The following is an 18471-nucleotide window of genomic DNA, read 5'->3' as shown; positions in this document are numbered from 1 at the left end:
AGCTTGTTGGCATATAGGTTTTCATAGTAGTCTTTAATAATTCTTTGTATTTCTGTGGAGTCTGTCGTGATTTTTCCATTCTCATTTCTGATTATGTTGATTTGTGTTGACTCTCTTTTTCTCTTAATAAGTTGGGCTAGAGGCTTATCTATTTTGTTTATTTTCTCAAATAACCAGCTCTTGGTTTCGTTGATTTTTGCTATTGTTTTATTCTTCTCAATTTTGTTTATTTCTTCTTTGATCTTTATTATGTCCCTCCTTCTGCTGACTTTAGGCCTCATTTGTTCTTCTTTTTCCAGTTTTAATAATTGTGATGTGAGACTATTCATTTGGGATTGTTCTTCCTTCTTCAAGTGTGCCTGGATTGCTATATACTTTCCTCTTAAGACTGCTTTCGCTGCATCCCACAGAAGTTGGGGCTTAGTGTTGTTGTTGTCATTTGTTTCTATATATTCCTTGATCTCTATTTTGATTTGTTCCTTGATCCATTGATTATTTAGTAGCATGTTGTTAAGCCTCCATGTGTTTGTGAGCCTTTTTGTTTTCTTTGTAGAATTTATTTCTACTTTCATACCTTTGTGGTCTGAAAAATTGGTTGGTAGAATTTCAATATTGTGGAATTTACTGAGGCTCTTTTTGTGAGCTAGTATGTGGTCTATTCTGGAGAATGTTCCATGTGCACTTGAGAAGAATGTATATCCTGTTGCTTTTGGATGTAAAGTTCTATAGATGTCTATTAGGTCCATCTGTTCTAGTGTGTTGTTCAGTGCCTGTGTGTCTTTACTTATTTTCTGCCCGGTGGATCTATCCTTTGGGGTGAGTGGTGTGTTGAAGTCTCCTACAATGAATGCATTGCAGTCTATTTCCCTCTTTAGTTCTGTTAGTATTTGCTTCACATATGCTGGTGCTCCTGTATTGGGTGCATATATATTTAGAATGGTTATATCCTCTTGTTGGACTAAGCCCTTTATCATTATGTAGTGGCCTTCTTTATCTCTTGTTACTTTCTTTGTTTTGAAGTCTATTTTGTCTGATATTAGTACTGCAACCCCTGCTTTCTTCTCACTGTTGTTTGCCTGAAATATGTTTTTCCATCCCTTGACTTTTAGTCTATGCTTATCTTTGGGATTAAGGTGAGTTTCTTGTAAGCAGCATATAGATGGGTCTTGCTTTTTTATCCATTCTATTACTCTATGTCTTTTGATTGGTGCATTAAGTCCATTTACATTTAGGGTGACTATTGAAAGATATGTACTTATTGCCATTGCAGGCTTTAGATTCGTGGTTACCAAAGTTTCAAGGTTAGCTTCTTTAGTATCTTACTGCCTAACTTAGCTCGCTTATTGAGCTGTTATATACACTGTCTGGAGAGTCTTTTCTTCTCTCCCTTCTTATTCCTCCTCCTCCATTCTTCATATGTTGTGTGTTTTGTTCTGTGCTCTTTTTAGGGGTGCTCCCATCTAGAGCAGTCCCTGTAGGATGCCCTGTAGAGGTGGTTTGTGGGAAGCAAATTCCCTCAGCTTTTGCTTGTCTGGGAATTGTTTGATCCCACCATCATATTTAAATGATAGTCGTGCTGGATACAGTATCCTTGGTTCAAGGCCCTTCTGTTTCATTGCATTAAGTATATCATGCCATTCTCTTCTGGCCTGTAGGGTTTCTGTTGAGAAGTCTGATGTTAGCCTGTTTGGTTTTCCTTTATAGGTGACCTTTTTCTCTCTAGCTGCCTTTAAAACTCTTTCCTTGTCCTTGATCCTTGCCATTTTAATTATTATGTGTCTTGGTGTTGTCCTCCTTGGATCCTTTCTGTTGGGGGTTCTGTATAATTCCATGGTCTGTTCGATTATTTCCTCCCCCAGTTTGGGGAAGTTTTCAGCAATTATTTCTTCAAAGACACTTTCTATCCCTTTTCCTCTTTCTTCCTCTTCTGGTATCCCTATAATACGAATGTTTTTCCTTTTGTATTGGTCACATATTTCTCTTAGTGTTGTTTCATTCCTGGAGATCCTTTTATCTCTCTCTATGTCAGCTTCTATACGTTCCTGTTCTCTGGCTTCTATTCCTTCAATGGCCTCTTGCATCTTATCCATTCTGCTTATAAATCCTTCCAGGGATTGTTTCACTTCTGTGATCTCTTTCCTGACATCTGTGATCTCCTTCCGGACTTCCTCCCACTGCTCTTGCATTTTTCTCTGCATCTCATCCCACTGCTCTTGCATTTTTCTCTGCATCTCATCCCATTGCTCTTGCATTTTTTTCTGCATCTCTGTCAGCATGTTCATGATTTTTATTTTGAATTCTTTTTCATGAGGACTAGTTAGGTCTGTCTCCTTCTCAGGTGTTGTCTCTGTGATCTTTGTCTGCCTGTAGTTTTGCCTTTTCATGGTGATAGAGATAGTCTGCAGAGCTGGTACAAGTGACCGCTGGAAGAGCTTCCCTTCTTGTTGGTTTGTAGCCTTTTCCTGGGAGAATAGCGACCTCTAGTGGCTTGTGCTGGGCAGCTGTGCGCAGACAGGGCTTCTGCTTCCTGCCCAGTTGCTTTGGGGTTTATCTCCACTGTTGCTGTGGGCTTGGCCTGGCTGGGGCTGTTCCTCCAAAATGGTGGAGCCCCGTTGGAGGGGGAGCAGCCAGGAGACTATTTATCTCCATAAGGGGCCTCTGTGCTCCCTGCTGCCCAGGGGGTTAGAGTGCCCAGAGATCCCCAGATTCCCTGCTTCTGGTCTAAGTGACCTGTCCTGCCCCTTTAAGATTTCCAAAAAGCACTCCCCTTCACAAGGCGCTGGGTTCTTGCAGGTGTGGATGTGGTCTGGATGTTGTCCTGTGTCCTGTGGTCTCTATTTTAGGAAGATTTTTCTTTGTTATATTTTCATAGCTCTATGTGTTTTTGGGAGGAGATTTCCACTGCTCTACTCACACCGCCATCTTGGCTCCCGCCTCCTGTTTAGTTCATTTTATTTTGATTTATTTTCAGATTCCACATATAAGTGAAGACATATGGTATTTGTCTTTCTCCACCTGGCTTGTTTAACTTAACATAATACCATTTAGGTCCATCAATGTTAATTGCAAATGACAAGACTTCTTTCTTTTTTATGGCTGAATTATATTCCATTTTATATATCACCTCCTCTTCATCCATTCTTGCAATGGTGGACACTTTTGTTGATTCCATATCTTGACCATTGTAAATAATGTGGCAGTTAACATAGGAGTGCATATATCTTTTCAAATCAGCAATTCTGTTTTCATGATGAATCCCTACAAGTGGAATTACTGTCATATGATATCTCTATTTTTAGTTTTTTGAGGAACCTCTTTATGTCCAACAGCTTTCTGTAGTGGCTGCACCAATTTTCATTCCCATCAACAGTGTAGGAGGGTTCCCTTTTCTCCACATTCTTACCAACACTTCTGATTCCTTGTCTTTTGGATACTGGCCATTCTGACTGTGTGAGGTAATAAGTCGTTGTGGTTTTGGTTTGCATTTACGTGATGATTAGTGATGTGGACCATCTTTCCTTGTGCCTGTTTGCCATCTATTTGTCTTTCTTGGAAAAATGTCTATTCAGGTCCTCTACCCATTTTTTGGCTGGGTTATTTGTTATTTTGGGGTTGAATTGTGTGAGTTCTTTATATACTTTGGATGTTAGTCCCTAATCAGATATATCATTTATAAATATATTTTCCCATATAGTAGGTTGAGTTATGTTCCCTCTATATCCATTTTGTTGGGAGTTTTTATCAAGACTGAATGTTGAATTTTGTAAAGTGTTTTTTTAGCATTTATTAAGATGATCTTATGGTTTTTATCCTTCCTTTTGTTAATGTGGTATATCACATCAATTGATTTATGAATATTGTACCAACCTTGCATCCCTGGAATAAATCCCACTTGGTCATGATGGATAATCCTTTTGATATATTTTTGAATTCAGTTTGCTAATATTTTGTTAGGAATTTTTGCATCTGTGTTCACTAGGGATATAGGTGTGTATTTTTCTTCTTTGTATTATCTTTGTCTGTTTTGGTATTGGAGTGATTAGAATATGTTTGGAAGTATTACCTTCTTTATGGGATTTTTCTATTTTTTTGGAATACTTTAAGAAGGCTAGGAATTAGCTCTTCTTAAATGTTTGAGAATTTTTTAAAGTTTAGGCACAAAATGTATACTTAAGTTTGTCCAAATAAGGAACACACAATTGCTTTCTAGCCTGGTACCCATTTGCTTATTTTTCTTACATAGAATCACCCTTTCTTATTATACCATTACTTTTTAAGAACCTTGAAAAATTACAGTATATATAAAGATTCATTAGACAGATCAGGAATAAAGCTTAGGAATATTTTTTCTGGTTTTCTAGCTTTTGCACCATTGATGATCAATTTAGCATGTGTGTGTGCTTGCATGTATGTATGTGAATAAAATGCTATTTATAATATTATTACAATTAAAAAAATATCTGTTCACTAGAGTTGAAGTTTCTTATAAAATAAAGGTGAATTCAGAGAAGCAATATGTGTTACCAAACAGAGAGCTTTGACCTTAGTCTCTACAACTCAGTGTGCTTCTCTATAAAATGGGATAATAGAGCCTACCATGTAATATGTTTACAGGATTAAATAAGATTTTTTTTAAAGCACAGATGTGCTCATTGAATATGCCTATTATTATTTCTATCATTTTCAAATTTTTATTTTTATTACTTTTTGTTATCTTTTGAATGTCAAATGCAGTATTGATCCTTGCATATTAAAAATTATTGTTTCTTTTTCTAGAGTCACTTACTAATCCTGTAGAACTGTTATCAGTGGCATGGCCCTGAATTTGTTACTTTCTTAATGCCTCTTAGGACAACAGATACAGAGTTACATTTTGGGAGTAGAATTAGTTAAAAACACTCATATAGTTACTGTAGCTTGCTGAGTGGTTATAGATAGGTAGAAAATGTCTATGATTGGACAATTATGAAAATAGTATTAAGGAATATTTGGTATTAGCTTTCATTACTAAGCTCATCTTCATAATTTCAAAACTATGGTTTGCTGTTGTATTAGTTGTATAAATTTTTATATTTTCTAGAATTAGCCCCTTTTGTTTATTCTTATAGCAGAGCCAAAAATTTTAAATTTGTAATGATCTCTATGAACAAAACTGACTTAACACCTTAATGCGATAGTGTGTCTGTGTATGTGTGTTTACTTGCTACTCATACATCTCAGCATCCACTAGTTTGTTAATCCCTTGAAATCTGGATTCTGTCCTACTTTACTAAAACTGCCTCTCGAGGGAAAATAATGATGGACTAATTATCTCATCTGATAGGTCATTCTTCATTTTTATATTGTTTGAACTCTGCAGAAACTGACATTGCTAATCCCTCCTCCTTGAAGCATTCGTTCCCTTTCTTTTTCATCTCTGACATTGCCCTGCTCTTGTCTCTCAGACTGACAATCTGTTCTCTTACTAGTCTTAGCTTATGCTTCTCTTCCTATTCTGTTTATTATTTTCAAAATCCTTCTTGGAAATCTGTTGGAAGAAATGATTGGGTATAAATAAGTGAACCAAAATTGAGTTAAATTCTTATGTTCTGTGTGGCCATAGTCTTTGCTATTAGTTTTCTGTCAATATTTATTAAACATCAACTTGGTACCATTGACAAAAAATATAAATAAAAATTCCTGCCGTCATAAGCTTGTGTTCTACTAAAGGAACAGAAAAGATTACAGAAATAACGCAAGTGCTACTGTAGTGATATGAATGGCAAACTAACAAGAAAGTACTTAATTTTGCCTCAGATTTCAAGGATTTATTTCAAAGAGTAAGTGATAATCTGAGTTGAGTCTCAAATACTAAGTAGTTCTTTGCCAGTCATATAAAGGGAAGAGGTATTTTTCAGACAGAAGGTCTGTGTGTACAAAGGCATGAGGACTAGAGCTCCTAGTCCTCACATCAGAGAAGATAGTGATATTCACAGTAAAAAGGCAAATAATGTCCACATAAAGAAATTTCTTGAATGACATAGTAAGAACCTAGTGTGTTATTCTGTAATTGAGAGGCCTTGAACTATTTTAAGCAGATGAGTGGCATAATCATGCTTGTACTCTTAAAGGAGTGCTTATTCCTATAATACAAGGAAAGCTAATTAAAGGTGAATTAAAAACTAAACCATTGGCACTGGGAATGGAGAGAATGGAGAATAACACTAGAGATATTTCAGGTCTGAGAATCCTTAGGAGTCAGTGATTCAAGAGATGAAGGTGTTGGGGAAGGATGTAGACAGTCTAAGTACCAAACTAGTTAATTGATAAGTGATGGTTCAAAATAATAGTAATGTATAATGGAATAGAAAGCTCAGATTTGAATGACATACTGGGCAAGTAGAGTTTGAAAGTCCTTTGAAACCTTCAATAATAAAATATATAAAAATCACTGTGATGGTTAGTTTTATGTGTCCTTTTGGCTGGACTAAGGGATGTTCAGACAGCTGTAAAACATTATTTCTGAATGTGACTACAATGGTGCAGAGGAGATTAGTATTTGAGTAGGTAGACTGCTTAAAGAAGATCCCTTCACCAGTGTGGGTGGGCATTATCCAATCCCATGAGGGGTCAAATAGAATAAAAAAGGTGGAGGAAAGGTGAATTAGTTCTGCTTAATCGAGGAAATCCATTTTATTCTGCCCCCAAACACTGGCACTGCAGGCTCTTGGGCCATCACACTCAGAATGGGACTTACACAACTGGCCCCTGGTTGTGAGGCCTCTAGGCTTAGACCTGGTCTACACCGTTGGCTTTCCTAAGCCTCCTGCTGACAGATGGCAGATCATGGGACTTCTCAACCTCCTAGCCAATTCCTCATAATAAATCTCATTCTATAAACCTATAAATGTCCTATTAGTTCTGTTTCCCTGGAGAACCCAGACTAAACATAGTTATTTTTTTCAATTTCCTTCATAGTCTTTGTTATTTAATTGAGACAAAAAAAACTTTGTGGATGTAGGGAATTATGATTTTGAATTATAAAGAAAAGGTATAAGCTGGAGACTGGTATTTGAGTTATTGATACATTAATGACAGTTGGAATGGTGGAAGTAGATGAGATTAATAGGTTTCCAGATTTCCCAGTATTTAAGAGGTGGACACAGATGTTTCTGTTACTCTAGATTAATGTGAATACTGAGAATTCCTAGGTTAGAGCTTTCTTCATTCATGACAGTTTTAAAATTATTAACATAATAAATGCATATTTTAAAATTTACTTTATAGTCTAATAAGGCAGCTAATTGTATTGAAGACTACCTTGGAGATCTTGTAATCTTTTGTAGTCACTGGTGGAACCTATTAGTTTTATATAGAAAGCTTAGGAGATACCTATTTGCCTGGATTAGGATATAACCCAATGTTGTGAACAAACATATCTTCAATGAAAAATAATTCTTGTAATTGAAGTATCACTGACATACAGCATCCTATTCATTTCATGTGTACATCACAGTGATTTGGTATTTTTATGTATTATGAAATGATCCCCATAATTGTAGTTACTGTCACATATAAAGTTATTACAATATTATTGACTACATATGCTGTACATTACATCCCCATGATATTAGAAAGATTATAATTAGAAAAATAAATGTTAAAAAAAATAAAATTTCTAAAAGGAAAAATAAAGTGAGAAGATTGACTTTGGTTTATATTTTTACAAGTCTTCTTCATGTCTGGCTTAATCAAAGGTGGCTGGATATTCATGTCTCCTTGCACATTCAGTCTTTTGTGATATCACATGTCATGTAGCCTGTGGAAAGTACCTCATAAACAGACGAGACAATGAGAATGAAAAAGGCAAAAACTTTCTAATGTTATTACAGAATTAATTTTGACTTTATAGACCCAAGAAAAGGTCTCAGGACCACTAGAAGTTCCCAGGCCACACTTTGATAGCTGTTGATAAGAGTTAAATTGCTAAGACAAGTAACATTAAGGTCAACCCTAATGAATTTCCAATTACATAGCCAATCAGTCCACTCCTGATTTTAAATATGGTTTTTCTACTTTGTGTAACAAAATTACATGGGGACTTTGTTTTGTAGAAAATTTGCCTCTGGGAAGAGTTTGCAGGAATTTGCAAGAGCACCCAAGACCTTCAAACAAGAGAAGGAACTGAGAGTCTAATATCCTCTATCCACATAGGGATACCTGTTGAGGTAGAGTAGAATGGATTAAAGGAGTCCTGACCCAGTCTTAGTAGCAATGAAAAACAAATATCCACTAAACAAAATGATCTGGAGGGAAAAAAGAAACACTGAATCCCCAGCTTAAACATGTAAATGCATGTGGGGGCGGGCCAGCTCCATTGGAGCTATGGCTGGGCCTAAAAGACTCTCAAGATTTGGCCACCTGGGCATATGGTCATGTTTTAGAAAGGATTACTAAGCAAGCAAATATGGAAATAGGGAATAACAGTTGGAGACTGAAGTTTGGGACACTCTTGGTCATACAGGGATCTGGACAAGTAGAAATGGCACTGCTGGGTGGACAGGCATACATGGCACTGTGTGAAGTGGGTTTTGAAAAAAAAATTGTCAGAGTCAGCAAATCTTTGATATTGTAAACTAGTCACCTTCCTTTACCTCTAACTAATCCTCCCCTTACCTCCCTTACTTCTGACTAAGTAAAACCAAAGATTCTTAGATAATTAATTTTGGACAGTAAATGTTAACCTCAAGGAAGATATACTGGGTAGATAGGGCTTAAAAATGTGACTTCCTAGGTATTCTAGATCATGGTGCTGTAGGTTATATCATTCTGAAACAAACAGAATCATTTAAAAAATAAATTGGAAATAAACTAATATATATGCTAAAGATAGAAACTTTAGGGGGAGTTTTCAATAACTGGAAACCAGGAATTATAATTCATGTTAATGTTGTGAAATGACTTTTTATAATCTGTTATCATTCTTATGATTGAAAAGTATAGAATTTTTCTTCAGTGTACTGAAACAATTATAAGAACTGTTATAACAAAAAATTTTGTTGTAGAATAGAAAAGTAACATGATACTATGTATTCATATTTGATGACTTTTAATTCTAATTACCTAACATCAAGCACCACAATTCATTGTGATAATACTATTATGTACAAGCCTCTTTTGCCTGTATCCTGGAAAATTGCACTTGAGTGTGAGTGGATAGGCCTTGACTAGTAAAAAAAAACTAAAACTTTTGTGAAATCAGTCTGTGGAATAGAAAAAAAAAGTAGAATGAATGGTGTGCATTTATTTTGGATCAAAAAATATGGTAGAAGATATTTATCAGTGGCCAGACAAGTCAAAAGCAATATTTGGATATAGTTTCTTGATTTGGGAAACTTAAATCTTATATTGTTTAATATCTATTTCTATACCTATCTATGTAATATACTCATGTCTCACATGTGTAGTTATCTATAACTACATATATGATATGTATTTATCAAATACATATTGTATACAGTAAAGATATTAAACATATATTATAAACATACACATGATTATATACAGTTACCCACAGGTTAATCTTACTCATTTTCATTAAGTTCTTAATTTGGTAATCATGTAGTATGTATAGTATCTCCATTGGAGAAAGAACACTTTCTTCATTTTAACTCAATACTGTAAATGTAGTAAAGTTTGTAAAACTTCTTTAAGTGGTAAAACTTAAATGAAGAGAAATTGATTTCACCAGTCTCAGAAGAAGCTAAAGTAATTGTCAACTCTACATGGAACCAGCAGACCCTGGACTCTAGATGCCCCTGCTTGGCTGGCCCTTGAGGATATACTTACAAGTGGAAGAGACTTTTTCCTCTCTCTAGAGACCACAGTTCTGTGAACACCACCACATTCTTGTTAATTGCAGCAAAGCTAGTGTGTGAAACTTGCATACATAATTAACAGCATCTGCTAAGTTTAAAGTTCTGTAGAAAAGAAGAAAAATGGCAATGTGCTGATGTATAATTCCTATGGACTATTAAAATAAGCTTAATGGCCATTGAGAATAATCTAGGTTTAATCCTCTCTTAGTCATTATTTTCTCTGAATTTTGTTTTAAAACTAAACACATAATACATGATTAAACATTTTGTAAAATATTTAAATTTTGCAGACATTTAGAGAACCATTTAGAATTCCCAATTAACAACATGCTCACACGATGCCACTGTGATATTCAGACATCTAAGAGTACAGTGTTTCTAAATATTTGCATGCATTTATTGTACAAAAAGAAAGAAATTAACTAGACTCTGCATATTATTGTTCCACAGCCATTTTTGTTTGTTTAATATGTTTCATTAGAGATCATTCTGTATTGACACATATGGAACTACTTCATTTTTGTAATGCTCTAGTGTGGACATACCATCAACTCATGGACGTTTACATTTTCTCTGTTTTCTTTTTGTACAAATAATGCTTTAGTGAATGTCCTTCTGCATATATCCCTGTACTTTATACACATATTTCGCCAGAGTAAATTTCTAAACATGGAAATTTTGGATCAAGAAGCTTTATGAGCTCTGACACTTCATTACTGGAAGCCCTTGCCCTTCTCATGTCTTTGTTTCATTATTTAACAAAAAAAAAGCAGAATGGGTGTAACAGGAATGAAATATGCCCAGTGGAAAAATATATAATGTCCTTAATATTCAAAGTAAAAATAGATGTACTTTTTTTAAAAATTGAAAATTCTTTAGCATTTATTTTAGGTACCTTGTCTTAAAAATCATCCCATAATGTTGATTTCTTCTTATTAAAGTATCACATTGACTTGAATTTACAAATACAGGTGAGTTTAATTTTTCTTTGTTTTTTTCCCACCCCTTTAAGGTTTGTTATATAAGTTAAGGTTTCTACTTGTGAATTAATAGGATGAAGTATTATTAAAGACAGATTCTATGTTGGGACCAAGGAAGTTTTGACATACCAAATAAACATATTTTTCAAATGTGTTCCTTTACCAAGTTTACAAGAACTAAACAGCTGCTCTGCCATCCATCAGGCTCTGTCTTTGACTCTGGGGATAGATGTTAAGTCTTTCTCTCTGAATTTGTGGAGAGGTAGAATCAGTCTGAACAATAGTGTGTGAAGCCTGCTATAATATCAGTGATCCTGGGCTAGTGGAACCCAGGGAAGAATCACTTAATCAGGTTTGAAAGTTCTGGCACTTTTGGGTTTGCCCAGAGTTTGTTATATTTATTTTAATGCTAACAGGAAAAAGAAAATGATGAAACAAAAAATACGCTCCAGTTTTCCCTGATTGTTCTCAGTTTCTTACACATACCTGGAGATCTATTTGTCTGCTTGCATTGAGGTAGATCGATAATAATACCTTCTTCATAGAACCTTAATTCTAAGGACTTTCTGTCCATGGTTGCTAATTATGAAAAAAAAATTATTAGACATTCTATGTAGGTAAGCATGGACACTGGGCTTACAGAGAAAAAGTGGCTACTCATTGGACCCACAAACCAATATTTTAACAGGATATTTCCATTCTGCTATGATACATCAGTTCTGTGCATTCAGTCAACATGATATACCTTGTGTGCAAATTGTTCTAACATTTTAATTATTTAATATGAATCACTTTATTTTCGTTTCATGCTTATGGGAGTGGGTGGTCTTATCACAGGGAAAAAGAGAGAGACAGCTGTGTGATTTTTTCCCCCAACTCCCTGGTAAAACACAAGCTCCATTAACAGAATAAATAAAAGCTACTCTCCGCAACATTTAGACTTACAGACCAGTTCAATTTGCTTCTGTTATAAATTTGTTTTTTTTCTTCAATATGCATACTTCAGTGGTTTGTTTCTGTTATTTTCTTCTTTTTACATCATTTTTTTCCTCACTGGGATGTGGTATATCTTATTATTTTGTTCATTTATTCATTCTTTCATTAATTCTTCCATCTATCCAGCCATACTAAATCTTAACTACTATGCCAGAAACAGGTGATGTTGACATGTATATGACATCATTCCAGTCCTTAAACAGTTCCCAATTCAGTGAAGGAAAATAAGTCAAACTTCCTTTCTCCCCCATTTCTTTCCATTTAAATATTTTTTCTTAATATTATTCAATCTCATGTCATTTTGATCCATTTCAGCTTAACCCAGTGAGTCAGAAACAAAAGAAGACATTTCCAATATTCAAGGCTTAGGCTCTTTAAAAGTAAGTTCAGATAAAGTGCACATATTCCTTGGTAATGGTGTCTAAGTATTGCCTCTGAAAGTTCCAGGCCTTCAAGGGTCCTAAGGTCACCTCTTCACTTGATAATTAAAGCTATGTTCCTAATAAACTGAGCTCATATTCATTCCACAGGAAGATCTGTTTCTCCTAATATCTCCAGATTTTTCAGTGACCAAATTTCTTCTGATTACCTTTAACACTTATTTGTTACTATCCTGTGTTTTTGAACCTCTCTGTGCATCTTGCCTCCCTTGGTTGACTGCTCCACTCTTTTTGTCTTCTCATGGCTGGATTTCCTAAAGCACCATCAACACCACACAGTTTGCACAGCCGCCTTTTGCTGAAGGCAGAGGACAGCAGTACCACCATGACATTTAATATTCTCCATTGGTGTCCCAAAGTTCTGCTCCTGAACCTGTGGAGGGATTTCTTGCTTGCTTGCCCTCACATTATGGGCCTTTCTTCTTTTGCCTTAGTGGCCTCACCCATTTCCTTCTCTTCAGAATTCAACTTCCTACCAACTTCCCCACTTTCAAGCTGAGAGGCCAACTTCCAATTTCCCACCATGTTATTGTGAAGCCTACTTTAGTTCTCTGTTAACAATCTGCTCATTCTAGACCACACCTAGTGTCCTTCGCCTATGCAAACAAAAATGACCTATCTAGATGTTCTTTTAATCAAAATAACCATCTACTTCTCAGATGAATAATGTTAGGAATATTAAGATACTTTCCAGGAATGTTTCAGTTTATTTCTATTTGTTATTTTATTTTCCTGTTTAGTACCTCTAGCAGATTTATAAAGTCCTTAAAAGCTAAAGACATACCGAGCTATAAAAATTACAATGAAGCAGGGACAAGGTCAGGGAAAAAGAAAGGGGCATTATGATTAGCATGTATAGTGTGTGGGGGGGCACGGGGAGGGCTGTGCAACACGGAAAAGACAAGTAGTGATTTTACAGCATCTTACTACGCTGATGGACAGTGACTGTGAAGGGGTAGGTGGGGAGGACTTGGTGAAGGGGGGAGTCTAGTAAACATAATGTTCTTCATGTAATTGTAGAATAATGATACCAAAAAAAAAAATTACAATGAAGAATAATACAAATACAAAACCATGATGTGGTTCTTTCAGTGCTAATAAAAATATTGATAAATACAAGTTCCAAATGACTTATAGAAACAACCTTTGGTTTCCAAAGTTTTGTGTCTTAGATATTATGTATATTCAGAATTATATTATTATATTTGAAATCTTACAATTACATATATTTAATTGCATATATTTGTGTTTATTTATGTACAGTTGTTCCGTTTACTCACAGATATTTGCTGAGAAGCCAAAATTATGTCATAACGTGTAACACAGACACACAGGCACAGACATCCCACTATATAGGAAGTAGTAAACTGTTTTTCTTAAGGTTTAAGATTCTTCTAAGAGTCTACAAATGCTTATAATTTAAAAACTGTTCAAATTTATTTAAAAACGAATTATCAATCTTGTATTATAAATCTTCAAAAAACATTAGAACAATGGTTTTCAAATGTTAGTATGATAGGAATCACCTAGGAGGCTTGTTAAATGCAGATTCCCCCACCCCAAACAAGAGAATCTATGTATGTTCTCTGATCTGGGGGATGGAATTCACATTTGTGTAAGCCCCCTAGATGGATTCTAACAAATTTGGCCAAAATACTTTCCTAGGAGTGAGTAGGTAATTTAAATGGTTTCCAAGTATAAGATGATTCATGTTACTTAAAGTCCAGCCACCACATGTGGTATCTTAAGACTCTTGATATTTTCTTGAAAATATAATAACTCATTTAATGAACATAAACATCAGGTGCTAGGATTTCTTACTGAGGTAATAATTATATATTTTAAAACCTACTACAGTATATGTAACAATGTTTTCTAATATTTGTATAGTGCTTTAAATGAAAAAACCACTTCACTATATATCTTTCAATTCACTTCATCCCAAACAGTGGGGTTGGTACAAGAATTTCGGACAAGTGGTCAGTGAGTCCAGGGGAGCACTACTAGCAATCAAATTGCTCTAAAGTTACCTTGCAGTCTCATTTTAAAACCCACGTAACACTTTTAGTAGGTATAAATCTCTTCAGAAAAAAAAAGGTTAACCTGAAGACCAACCCCAAATTATGGATTATTTCAATGCAGCCAGGCTGTGATTTATTCATCACAATTTGGGCAAAATAGGCAGATTTGGAAAACCTGCCATTCCTGCAGTGTTATAGTCAAAGCACCACTTGAGAAAGTGAGATTGAAAACATCCAGCTGTTTTTGTTAAAGCTCCTGCTGCTTTAACACAAGTCTTTCCATCAGGTCAGCCTCCACTTATCCCTCAAATTTCAATCTATTGGTATTTTTTCAGAGGTTTCTAATGGTCCCCTTAGTTTAAATAAGTTCCCCTTTTTAATCCTTGCTTCTATTACACTTGTAATTATGTAATTACTGTGGGATTAATTATTTAATGTCTCTGTCCCTAGTGGACTGTGAGTTTCTCACAGGCAGGAATTGTGTTTTGTTAAATTAAAACCCTAGCCCTGGGGCCTGGCACAAGGAGGCACGTAATACATACTTGTTGAATGAATGAATGAGTGAATGAAGAGTAGGAAGATGTCTGAATGGAAGAGGTCCCAGTGTTTCATATCGACAAGCATCAAAGTATATTAGAAAACTGTCTTTGTTGGATGGGAGGTGAACTGATCTTAAAAGAGCAACACTGGCAAGTCCCACTCAATTCACTGCATGAATGTAGGTGGAGAGAATTTGAGACTGTGAAATTGGCTGAAAAATGCTGACTGAGAAACACTAGAAGCATAAAATAAAATTGTAGTTTACTTTACCTGTCTTATATTTTCTAACTGCCTCATTGATAGAATTTGTGCACTAAAACTTGTGACACTTAGCTGGAAATGATGGAGCCAGGTGGGTATGGGGGAGAGTGGGGAGAAATTGGGGGAATCGATATGTACATACTGGCAGCGCTCTAATGACAAAAGATTTCAGGGGGAATCAGAAATACACTTGATTCTCAAAACTATAATGATATTGTGATTAGATTAAGAAGTAATGTATGAATACAAGATAATTGATTCTTCCTCCAAGGTGTCATCTTTTAAAGTATGTAGAGGGTCTTATTGGTACTATATTACAGTATGCAGTTGATTAAAAAAGAATCATCTATATTGATTTGTGCATAGGGAAAGTTGAGTGAAAAAAACATGCTAATATCTCATAATATGTCTGTGAAAGAAATAGTCAAATCATAATGTCAAAACCGTGGGAAACTGAAAGATATGCATGGAAAAATAAGTCAAAGCCATGAAAATGACATGCCTTATGACTGTATGAATGATGTGTTAACTGGCACACTGCATTGAAATAATCTATAATTTGGGGTTGGTGTTTAAGGCAGATAGTCACCATCCCAAGATTTTTTTTGTCTCTTCATGTATCTCTTTTATATATAGCAAGATTTGTATATATCTTACATTGAAACTCAACCAGGTTAAAAAAGGTGGTTTCAATCTGTCCTTGAAATTTAGATCTTCTCAATGGCATGGTTAAGTAAATATCAGGAAACAGCTTTAGGTTTGGGATGTACCCTATTTTTTCCAAATAAGGGCTTCCCTCCCCTTGATTGATGACTTACTACTCCTGAATAATTCATTTGTTTAAATATTCAAGAAATGGTCTCTTGGTGCTTATTAAGCCTGCTAAATGTGAGAGCATTATCAGAGAATGCTGGGAATCTGCCAGCTTCCTTGACAGTCTCTGTTACTGACCGAAACAATGCCATTCCCTCCAACAACTGGGTTTCAAGTTTTCAGGTCTTTAACAGTAAGAAATGTGTGAATGCCAAGATAAATAAATATTTCAACATATTTGTGTTTTACATCTGAGGGTTTGATAGTTAAACAGAATCTAGGGCAAAAAATTGTCAGGTTAGTGTCTTAGGTGTGACTTTGGAAATGTGACTTAACCTCTCTGTGTCTAATATGCTGACACTGTAAAATGAGGTAGTAGTAATGTTGTTATGGGTGTTGTTATGAGTTACTTATATAAATGTTTCTAAGAGTCTGATGTCAGTAAGAACTATGTAAATAAGCATGCTTTTTTATTTTTCTTAGTGGGTATGTGTATTCATATATTATTTACTGAGAAGTGAAATGAGGCATTGAATAAAACAATAGAGAAAACTACCTGCCGCTTTATAACGTGTTACTCTAACCCTTGGAGTTCTTTTTCAGGAAGAAAATTGTCTTTTAATTTGTTCCTTAACTCTGTTTCTCTCTCTTCGGTCTTGTTGCCTACTATTTCTCCCTAGATTTACTCTTTTGGACAATTCTCCATTTTAAGTTGATATAATTTAAGTGGGAAAATAAATCAAAGATTTTTTTTTTATGTTCATACCTCATTACAACCTGGACATTTTATTTAGAGATAGCAACCTACAGTTAAATTTGAGCCACCTTCAAATTTCCATCAGTGTGGACTGTGCCTTTTATTCATAGACTTAAAACTTGATCAAATACATGAATATTTCTAGGGTCACAAACTATTTGGAGCCATTGTCTACATTTATTATTTCTTTCATCGTCTGCATTTATTATTTTTTTCAGTCTGTTTTTAAGCATTCTTTTGGAGTGTTTTATATACTTTTTTCATAGGTACATTTTCTTACATGAAAGAGTTACGGAGTGATTTTCCAACATAAAGCAAGACTTTTTACCTATAAAGCTGAAAACAGAACTTGAAACACATGGCACGTGCAGTTCAGATTCATATTAACTCCACATCTCTTCTTTTACTTGTTACTTGAGTAACATTCCAGGTGAAATCTCCAAATACGTTTTCATTCTTTTTCATCTACAGGGATCAATACTCTTAGATTTGGATGGAAGTATATTATGGCTCAGATCACTCTTTCCTTTTTTATTTATTTCTTTTCTTTCCCTACAGTTTATTGCTTTTGCTTCTTTATTCTTCATCCTGGTTTCGATCACAACCTTTTGCCTGGAGACACATGAAGCTTTCAATACCGTTAAAAACAAGACAGAACCAGTCATCAATGGCACAAGCGTTGTTCTACAATATGAAATCGAAACGGATCCTGCCTTGATGTATGTAGAGGGAGTGTGCGTAGTGTGGTTTACGTTTGAATTTTTAGTCCGTATTGTTTTTTCCCCCAATAAACTTGAATTCGTCAAAAATCTCTTGAACATCATTGACTTTGTGGCCATCCTACCCTTCTACTTGGAGGTGGGGCTCAGTGGGCTCTCATCCAAAGCCGCTAAAGATGTCCTTGGCTTCCTCAGGGTGGTAAGATTTGTGAGGATCCTGAGAATCTTCAAGCTCACCCGCCATTTTGTAGGTCTGAGGGTGCTTGGACACACTCTTCGAGCTAGTACTAATGAATTTTTGCTGCTGATCATCTTCCTGGCTCTAGGAGTTTTGATATTTGCTACTATGATCTACTATGCCGAGAGAGTAGGAGCTCAACCCAACGACCCTTCAGCTAGTGAGCACACGCAGTTCAAAAACATTCCTATCGGCTTCTGGTGGGCTGTAGTGACCATGACTACCCTGGGCTATGGGGATATGTACCCAAAAACATGGTCAGGGATGCTGGTGGGAGCCCTGTGTGCTCTGGCTGGGGTGCTTACCATAGCCATGCCAGTGCCGGTCATTGTCAACAACTTTGGAATGTACTACTCTCTGGCGATGGCGAAGCAGAAACTTCCAAGGAAAAGAAAGAAGCACATCCCTCCTGCCCCTCAAGCAAGCTCTCCTACTTTTTGCAAGACAGAATTAAATATGGCCTGCAATAGCACTCAAGGTGACATGTGTCTGGGCAAAGACAATCGGCTTCTGGAACATAACAGATCAGGTAAGACACAATTTCAAATGCATGCCATCAATTACTTTATAGACCAGTGTGGCCCTTAGGAAAAAGGCAACCATTCTCATTTTCTGCAAATGGTCTTGAGTTTTCAGTTCTACTCCCTCTCATAACATGCGTTTGTGTCAGGCTTGTAGGTAGTTAAAAGTGTAGCTTTTCTAAGTGAATTCCAAGTAGAAGTCTGCATAGCTGGTCTATAGAGTTCTTCTGCTTTGGTGGGAACGCCCTTCGCTGATGGTGCCAATATTTTCTTTTGCCTGTTTGTTGCTTTCACGCCATTGTTTCTCTGTTCCCCTGCACGATGTGAT

At 35.7% G+C, this 18471-nt stretch overlaps 1 protein-coding gene across 14 annotated transcripts in view; it reads left to right on the top strand.

The window, feature by feature from the left end:
* The window catches only part of KCNC2 (potassium voltage-gated channel subfamily C member 2), a 218077-nt gene that overhangs the window by 189609 nt on the left and 9997 nt on the right, over positions 1-18471 (top strand). For all 14 annotated transcript variants that reach the window (XM_036999518.2, XM_036999536.2, XM_036999509.2 and 11 more), the window contains exon 3: positions 17224-18151. In XM_036999518.2, coding sequence (XP_036855413.2) covers positions 17224-18151 — 928 coding nt within the window. The remainder of the gene's footprint in view (positions 1-17223; positions 18152-18471) is intronic.

Source organism: Manis javanica, chromosome 10 (genome assembly GCF_040802235.1).
Source record: "Manis javanica isolate MJ-LG chromosome 10, MJ_LKY, whole genome shotgun sequence".
Classification (NCBI taxonomy): Eukaryota; Metazoa; Chordata; class Mammalia; order Pholidota; family Manidae; genus Manis; species Manis javanica.
This window is presented reverse-complemented; position numbering and strand designations above follow the sequence as displayed.